This window comes from Capricornis sumatraensis, chromosome 10 (assembly GCF_032405125.1).
Source record: "Capricornis sumatraensis isolate serow.1 chromosome 10, serow.2, whole genome shotgun sequence".
Classification (NCBI taxonomy): domain Eukaryota; kingdom Metazoa; phylum Chordata; class Mammalia; order Artiodactyla; family Bovidae; genus Capricornis; species Capricornis sumatraensis.
The window spans coordinates 1,683,189-1,692,607 of NC_091078.1; the positions used below are offsets into that span (position 1 = coordinate 1,683,189).

At 45.8% G+C, this 9,419-nt stretch overlaps 1 protein-coding gene across 1 annotated transcript; it reads right to left on the reverse strand.

Annotated features, from left to right (window-relative positions):
* Positions 1–5,880: 5,880 nt before the first annotated feature.
* On the reverse strand, positions 5,881–6,483 carry LOC138087276 (basic salivary proline-rich protein 4-like). The gene has a single exon (XM_068982285.1). The coding sequence runs from the start codon at positions 6,481–6,483 to the stop codon at positions 5,881–5,883; it is 603 nt and encodes a 200-aa protein (XP_068838386.1).
* Positions 6,484–9,419: the final 2,936 nt, after the last annotated feature.

The window sequence follows — 9,419 nt, forward strand, 5'->3', positions numbered from 1 at the left end:
TATGTAACTTGCTTTTTTTGTTGTTGTTGCCTTCCTAGAAACCAAGAACCTCCAGCCCAAGTTCTAATTGTTGCTACAATGGCCCTTTTACTCCCACGAATTCTTCGGCCTTATTTCCTTGTCTTGATTTGCTAATTCTATTCAATCAGCTTAATTGTATGACTCTCATTCAAGCTTTGTTTAGAATCCCTTTTGGGATAAGTATGAAACTGATCATGTATTTCACTTAGCTTTGTCCGATTTTTAGTTGAAGACCCTGGCCCAACATCTTAAGGATGACACTAAGAGGGTCAAAGTTGGGTATAGATCTCTGCGGGGCCTTAACCAGCAGCAGGATAACTTGCTCTATAGCAGGAAACCAGCAGAGCTGTTTTTGTTTACAGAGAAACTCTTTCCATTGTTAATCTGAACTTTGACAACAGTGAGCTGATGATTATTTACTGAAGAACCAATATGTACATGCCATGATTTAAAGCTAAAATATAAACATCCAATGCGTCTAAAGAAGTTCCTTCTTCTTTCATCAAATCCTGTTTGCCCAATGTATTTCATGGGTAATTTGATAAGAAGTAACTTTCTCAGATAAGAAATCCCCAAAAGCCCCAAAGCTAATACTGCGACTGAAAAACTGGGAACATGCCAGCCCCTACGTGTCACAATCCAGATAGGTTATGGCTATAAAATAATGGAATTTTGTTCACGAGAAACGCAGGTCCAAATTCTTCTCTCGAATGAGTCAGTTTCTTTCAACAACGCCAGTTCATTCCTTGAATTCAAAGCTCTGTGGCAAATTCTGGCCTCCACATTTCTCAGAATCTGACATCTGAAAACACAATACTTTTCTTTCATGTGGTGTGGGGTGTGTGTGTGTGTGTGTGTGTGTGTGTGTGTGTGTGTGTGTGTGTGTTGTCTGTAGCTGAGAGTTAACTGACCCTAACAGCAGAAAGTAGAAGCTCTGAGCCTGCACAGGAAGAATCCGCCACGGCTACAGATGAACTCAAGCGTGGGCTGAAGGGATGTGGAACAAGCATTGATAGCATCTGCTGCAACGACATTTAAGAAAAAGTCACTGACCACAGACTCCCCCACCCCCATAAAGGAAGAACTTGCTGCCCAGCTTCAGGGAGTGTGGTCAATCGATGGCCTCCAGCTGTCAGCTGTTTCAAAGTCCCTGGTCTTCCAGAGTGCCCTTGGATCACCCCGGGCTGCTGCCTTCCTGGGGCAGCCTCATCCAGCAGTGAGGTGAAGTAGAGTCCAAAGCCCTGACCATTCTGGTTTGAAGTGGACACTGATGGCACAGTTGCTCTGTGGCACCCCCAGGTAGGCGGAGGCTTGGCAGTCTCTGCCCATCTGCTTTCGTCTCCTTCCCTTCATAGGTGTTGAACTCTATTAAATATCACACACCTCAAACTCCATCTATGGAGCTGCTTTTGGAGAACTGAACTCTCAGCAAAGCCCACCAGATGCCTCTCCCTGTCTTTATTGAGTACAAGGAAGGGCAGCTTTTCCCCAGAAAGACCTGCCCGCCCACAATCACTTGTCTCCTCCAAGATCAGGCAATTGGCGAAATCACATTCTACGTTAGCCGGTACCACTACTGCTGCTGCTGCTGCTAAGTCGTTTCAGTCGTGTCCAACTGTGCGACCCCATAGACGGCAGCCCACCAGGCTTTCCCGTCCCTGGGATTCTCCAGGCAAGAACACTGGAGTGGGTTGCCATTTCCTTCTCCAATGCATGAAAGTGAAAAGTGAAAGTGAAGTCGCTCAGTCATATTGGACTCTTAGCGACCCCATGGACTGCAGCCCATCAGGGCCCTCCGTCCATGGGGTTCTCCAGGCAAGAGCACTGGAGTGGGCGCCGTCGCCTTCTCCACCACTGGCCATTGTTTGTTCCAGTCATGGACTCAGTCATTCTCTGCTCCTCAGTGGTCACGGGCCAGTCCCCTGGTGCATTAACCACACAACCATTAAGAGTTATCCTGCCTAGAAATACCGCAGAAATACTCTCTCCTGGAAACCTGGTGCTCGACGGGTCGGTATCCCAGGAAACTCTATGACAATTAGACTATTCTCCAGTTGTTGATGGAAACCCATCTCCAGTTCAAGAATGTTTCTGGCATTCATTGCTGACAGAGATCCCAGGAGGCACCAGCATGGAATATAAGCACAGTCAAGCTTTTCTGGTCTGACTCTGAACTAACTGCACAAAATTGAGATCTAAAGGCTTTGCCAGGTGTCTCTTACGCCCTAAAACCACGCATTCAAACTAATTGCAACATGATTCTGATTAAATAAACAACAGTGCTGGTCATACATTTTTGCTTCTGGATGGTAGAGCTCGGTGCTTAAGTCTCCCGCCTCACTAGCTATATCACCATGAACCAGCTACCTAATCTTTTTGAGAATTTGTTTCTTCACCTGTAGCATAAGGATCGTGATATTTGGCTTATAGATCTGTTGTGAGGTTGACATGATGTATTTGAATGATTCCAATACATTGTGGGCCCTTTGCTAAGGGTAGTTATCATGACCCTGATAGTTACCTTACTAGGAAACCTTCTTAGCAGTCATCATCTTTTAAGGTCTTCAGTAACTAAGAGAATATCAGAATGTTAGGTTCACAAAGGCTTGGAAAGTATCACTGGCCTCATAAAGATCACTAACCTCATGGTGAAGCAGAAGCAGGTCATAGGAACAAACATTTGTGATATTAGAATATCTCCACGTCTTAACATCTTTCTCACTCTTACTCACGAGGCTTTCAGCATCCTGACCGCCCACATCCCACAGATAAGTAGCTGGGACTCTTGTTAAGAGAGATAGAAAAAGAGGCATGATGTTTCCTTCTTGGCTCTTTTCTTCATCTCACAGATACTTGTCATTCCATGTGTTTAAGACTTCGAGTTTTTTTTTAAAATCCCATTTAAATCTATTATTATTCTTATTCTTTTTCAGAATTATTTGAACTACTGTTGCTTGATTCTTTTCCTAAGTGAACATTAGAATGCTAAAGCTGAAACTCCAGTACTTTGGCCACCTCATGTGAAGGGTTGACTCATTGGAAAAGACTCTGATGCTGGGAGGGACTGGGGGCAGGAGGAGAAGGGGACGACAGAGGATGAGATGGCTGGATGGCATCACTGACTCAATGGACGTGAGTCTGAGTGAACTCCAGGAGTTGGTGATGGACAGGGGGGCCTGGCATGCTGTGATTCATGGGGTCGCAAAGAGTCGGACACGACTGAGCAACTGAACTGAACTGAGTACCAAAAATATCCTGTGAATATTTTAAAAATAGATTTACGAGTCAACAGGAAGAATTAACATCTTCTCTGTTTCTAGTCAAGAACAGAGCATGCATTTCCGTTTAATCATGTTGTCTTAGCTGTCTTTTTATTCCTTGGTAGAATTAATTCTTAATAAAAACTTTATTGAGATATAGTTCAAAACCCACAAAATTCACCTTTTTAAACTGTACAATATACTGGGTTTTAGTTGACTTTTCACTTTTATGCATTGGAGAAGGACATGGCAACCCACTCCAGTATCCTTGCTTAGAGAATCCCAGGGACGGGGGAGCCTGGTGGGCTGCCATCTGTAGGGTTGCACAGTCAAACACGACTGAAGCGACTTAGCAGCAGCAGCAGCAGTATATGCACAGAGTTGTCCAACTATTACCAAAATCAATTTCAGAACTATGTAGAATGTTAGAATACTCGAAGACAAGCCCCATGGCTACCACTCCTCTGTCCTCCGATCTCCCACCCCCCTAGAAACCATTGATCTACTTTCTGTCTTGTGACTTTTGCTTGCTCTAAATATTTCACATAACTGGGGTTACATGATACATGCCTTTTGCAACTGGCTTCTTTCAGGGGGCAGCGTTTGAAACCCAGCCTTGTCACGTGCATCAGCACTATCTCCCTTTCTATCGCCTGATTCTGTGTTATTGAATGGGTATGCCACGTCTTTTTTACCCATTCAACAGCTGATGGACATTGCTCCTGCTTTTTGACTATTGAGAATAATACTGCTGTGAGAGTGTGTGCAGAAGCATTTGTTTGAGTATCTATTTTCAATTATTATGGGTGTATACCTAGGAGCAGTATTTCTACCTCATGTAATGACTCTATACTGAAGACTTGCAGGAACTGTTAAACTGTTTTCCAAAGAAGCTACACCATTTTACGTTCCCACAGGATACGTGTGAGGGTCCCAGCTTTTCCACGTTCTTAACAACATGTGTTAACTCCTGTCTTTTTGATTTACGCATCCTGCACGATAGGAAATATCTCGCTGTGGTTTTGATTAGTCATTAGTCCCTAATGACTAATGATGATGAGCATCTTTTCATGTGCTTATTGATGATGGAGACGACATTTTTAAAAATTTTCTGTTTTGACATAGTTTCACATTTACAGAAAAGTTATAGAAGAGCTTCCCTAAAAAGTCTTGATCAGATGCAGGATACAGGATGCTCGGGGCTGGTGCACTGGGATGACCCAGAGGGATGGTACGGGGAGGGAGGTGGGAGGGGGTTTCAGGATGGGGAACATGTGTGCACTCGTGGCGGATTCATGTTGATGTATGGCAAAACCAATACAATATTGTAAAGTAAAAAAAAAAGAAAAAAGTCTTGATTACCCTTCACTGGTATTCACCCTAACTGTAAGCGTTTCATCCGATTTGTGTTATCATTTCTTCTCTCTGTCTCTTTCTACACAGTTTTTTAGTAATCTGAGAGTAATTTGCCTATCGTGCCCCTTTACCTATGAATGCTTGTGTGAATTTCCTGAGAACAAGGCAATTTTATTTAGTATAACTTCAGTATATTTTTCAAAATCAGGAAACTTAACATTGGCAAAAAAAGTTAGCTAATCCACAGTCCATTTTTGAACTTTAGTACTTGTCTCAATATTCCCGATTCAAGCCCAGGATCAAAGATTTTACCCTGTTTCTTATTTTTTTAGTTGCCTTTAATCTGAAACAACTCCTCGACCTTTCTTCATCTTTCACGGCCTTGGTATTTGAAGAGTAGGGGCCAGCTGTTTTGTAGAATAGATTTGTCTCATATTTCCTTGTGATTAAATTACATTATGCATTTTTGGCAGGAATTCCACAAAAGAATGTCCTAGGGCATTGTGGCAGGAAGCTTATTTACCCCATCATTGGCAATTAACTTTGAAAACTCGGTTTAAGAGGTATTACTTAGTATGCATTGAAAAATCACTATTTTTCCTTTTGTAATTAATAAGCAATTTTGAGATGGTGTAACGTTCTGTCCTTCATTAACTTTCATTCACTGGTCTCAGCACATTGTATCCTTTTTTGGACAGTGCTGCATAGCTTGCAGACACCAAAAGCACAACGTCCTCACCACTGGGAGCTGGAAAATTTCCAGCATCCTGTGTCTTGCTTAGAATAAGTTTTGGGGTATAATTTGTATACAGTGAAAATTTATCTATTTTGAATTTCTAATTGGGTTAGTTTTGACAACTGTGCCGAGTCATGCAGCCATCATCATCATAAAAATGTACGTTTCCATTACCCTACAAAGACCGAAAGGGAGCCCTTCTTAATTATGTGGGACATAGACATGTTCTAGACATAAGCTATTCATGTTCTAGTCTAATCTTAAGAAACTCAATCTCTTTCTGACTCAGGCCCGGTCTTCAAAATCATTGTCTTGGTAGGAACCCAAAATAGAAGCCAGTGTTGAGGCCCAAAGCAGCACAACAACCCCTTTGTCCCAGGTGGTACCCACCTCTTCCCAGACTCAGCGAGTGAAAGGACTCTAGGCAACAGGACTCACGGAACAGGAAAACCCATCTGGAAATGTTCCCAAAAGTATTTCTCTGCACACTCAGAGTTCTGCTTGTCCTCAGCACAAGGCTCGCTCCCCACCGGTGGCCTCTCGGGGGGGCACGGGGCGCTCTGCCTGCCCGGGGGCCTCTCGGGGGGGCACGGGGCGCTCTGCCTGCCCGGGGGCCTCTCGGGGGGCACGGGGCGCTCTGCCTGCCCGGGGGCCTCTCGGGGGGCACGGGGCGCTCTGCCTGCCCGGGGGCCTCTCGGGGGGCACGGGGCGCTCTGCCTGCCCGGGGGCCTCTCGGGGGGCCGCGGGGCGCTCTGCCTGCCCGGGGGCCTCTCGGGGGGGCGCGGGGCGCTCTGCCTGCCTGGGGGCCTCTGGTGGGGGGGGCGCGGGGCGCTCTGCCTGCCCGGGAGCCTGGGGAGACGGGGTGCTCTGCCTGCCCGGGGGCCTCTCGGGGGGCACGGGGTGCTCTGCCTGCCCGGGGGCCTCTCGGGGGGCACGGGGCGCTCTGCCTGCCCGGGGGCCTCTCGGGGGGGCACGGGGCGCTCTGCCTGCCCGGGGGCCTCTGGTTGGGGGGGCGCGCGGGGCGCTCTGAGACGTGCGCCTCCCGTGCTCTGGAGCCCAGCAGGCAGCACTCTTGTGCTGGGCCCCGGGGCTGGCCGTGCGCCATCCCATGGGGATGCTCGGACACCTCCTCTGCTCTCCCTGGGCCCCTGAGAAGTGAGTGCAGCTCTCCCTCCCCGACCCCAGGGCCCTCCCAGGGGCGTCTCTGTTCTGGGGGCTCCGTTGGTTTCCCAAGTGGCTCAGTGGTGAAGACTCCACCTGCCAATTCCAGCAGATGCAGGAAATCTTCCTTGGGTGGGGAAGGTCCCCTGGAGGAGGGCATGGCACCCCACTCCAGTGTTCTTACCTGGGAAATCCCATGGACAGAGGAGCCTGGTGGGCTGCAGTCCACGGAGTCGCTCAGAGTCGGACACAACTGAGCGACTTCACTTTCATATTTCCTTTTATGCATTGGAGAAGGACATGGCAACCCACTCCAGGGTTCTTGCCTGGAGAACCCCAGGGACGGGGGAGCCTGGTGGGCTGTCGTCTATGGGGTCGCACAGAGTCGGACACGACTGACGCGACTTAGCAGCAGCAGCAGCAGCATCAGTGTTCAGGCTAAGAACTGAGTGTATTAATGCCCCCAAAGCCTTTTTCTCCTAAAGCTGTTGTCTCTGCCATGAGTTGTGAAAATCTGTTTTGAAAGTAAAAGTTGAATGCTGAGTCACTTTTTTCTGAATTACCACAAGAAACATCCCCCTCTCAATGGACGGATATCAGAAAGTAGAGGAGGGTGGGAAGAAAGGACAAGTCTCATTGCCTAATATTTGTCAATATGGGCAAGTCTCATTGCCTAATATTTGTCAATACCATCCCATCATTGTACAGCTGATTTGGGAGAAATAAACACACAACTTCATGTTTACCTACCTTAAACATTATCATTATTTATCTGCATCAGTCTCTCCTTCTTCTAACTTCTGAGCAAACCAGATAAGGAAATATCTTTATTTACTTTTTATTTTTCTTTTCCAGTAGTGTAGCTAATGGGAAGGGACATAAAGGCAAACAAAGATGACTAGGAAGGCAATAAAGGATTAGACCTTGTGATGGGATGTGAGCTCGGGCTTGGTAGAACAGAGTGCCTGGGCCTGAGGGAAAGAAAGGGAGCTTACTAAGCAGTAAGGATGATGGTGTCTGGGTCGATCCAACAGAGTAAGGTTAACTGGAGAGAAAAGGAGGCCATTTCTTCAAAGTTCATCTCAACATAGGTACGTTCATTGTACAATAAATATAAAATGTAATGAATCTAGTACCACTTTCACTTCTCCTGGAATGTTATGGATAGTTCTCAGTGTCCTCCCTAGACCTCAGGAGTGGGGGCTCAATCCTAGTAATTCTAGTGCAGGACATCTTCCGTTCTGTGTGGTGAGATCTGGGCGTTGCTTTAAGCAGTATGAGCGAATCAAAACCACAGTAAGCTGTCACCGCCCACCTGTCAGAATGGCCGTTATATAAAGCGTACAAACAACAAATTGTTGACCTGGATGTGGAGAAAAGGGAACCCTCCTGTATTGTTGGTGGAAATGTAAATCGGTGCTTTCACAGTGGCAAACAGTACAGAGGTTCCTCAAAAAACTAAAAATAGAGTTAGCATATGATATGGCAATTCCACTCCTAGGAATATATTTGAAAAAAATGAAAACACTAATTTGAAAAAAAAAACACGCACACATGCACCCCAATGTTCGAGCAGCACCATTTACAGCAGCCAACACATGGAAGCAGCCCAAATGCCCATCAGCAGATGAACGGATAAAGAAAATGTGGTGTATACCTACATAACGAAGTAATAGCCAGAAAAAGAAGGAACTCTCCCATTTGCAGTAACACAAATGGGTCCAGAGAATACTGTGCTTAGTGAAGTGAGTCAGACAGAGACAAATACTCCATGACATCATTCATGTGAATCTCAGAAATAATCCAAAGAAACGCATGTGCAAACAGACACAGACTCAAAGATACAGGAAGCGAACTAGTGGTCGCCACAGAGGAGGGGGGGAGGGGCAAACAGGGGCACGGAATTCAGAGAGATGAACTTCTATGTGCAAAATACCAGTACATAAGTGTAATGGTGTATCGTAACCGTTATCTTGTAGTAACTTTGCTGATGCTGCTAAGTCACTTCAGTCGTCTCCGACTCTGTGTGACCCCAGAGACGGCAGCCCACCAGGCTCCCCTGTCCCTGGGATTCTCCAGGCAAGAACACTGGAGTGGGTTGCCATTTCCTTCCCCAATGCATGAAAATGGAAAGTGAAAGTGAAGTCGCTCAGTCATGTCAGACTCCTAGTGACCCCATGGACTGCAGCTACCAGGCTCCTCTGTCCACGGGATTTAATAACTTTAAATGGGGTATAATCAAATCTGTAAAATACTGAATCCTTATGCTGTACATCTGAAACTAATATACTACTGTAAATCAAGTATACTTCAATAAGAAAATAATAAAAAAAAATAAAGGTTTACAATTACAAATAAGTAAGCAGTATAAGGGACAGGAATCTCCATGAACTTGGATATAACAGATGAGAATCAGGACGGGATTTGAGAGAAGATATAATTTTGGAAATGTTTAGAATTGGATTTGAGCCCCTAATAGCCTAGGCACATTTTTTTTTTCCTATTTTGGGGGGGCCATGTTGCTAGCCATACATGACCTTAGTTTGCTGACATGGAGTCTTGAGCACTAAACCACCAGGGAAGTCCTAGGTACCTTTCAAGGTCACTCAGCATGGACACCTGCAGAATAAGTATAACTGGACTGCAGAGCTAAAACAAAAAGGCAATGTAAAGGGAACCATAAGCCCTGTAGAAATTTAACTACTATTGCTCTTTAAGCCAGCCAATCGCTTTACAAGCTTGGAAATTGTCTCCCAAGTTCCCTTGCTACTGTCAAAATTCTGCCTTAGGTTCCTTAAGACTTGTGAACCTCCACCTGAATCTCCTTGTGTACTCTTGCCTAAACAAAGACGCACATCCTTGATTTTATGTGTGTGTCCATTTGC

What these genes read in the sequence shown, in the direction of transcription:
- LOC138087276 (XM_068982285.1), bottom strand. Translation starts at nt 6,483, where the DNA reads ATGGGATGGCGCACGGCCAGCCCCGGGGCCCAGCACAAGAGTGCTGCC.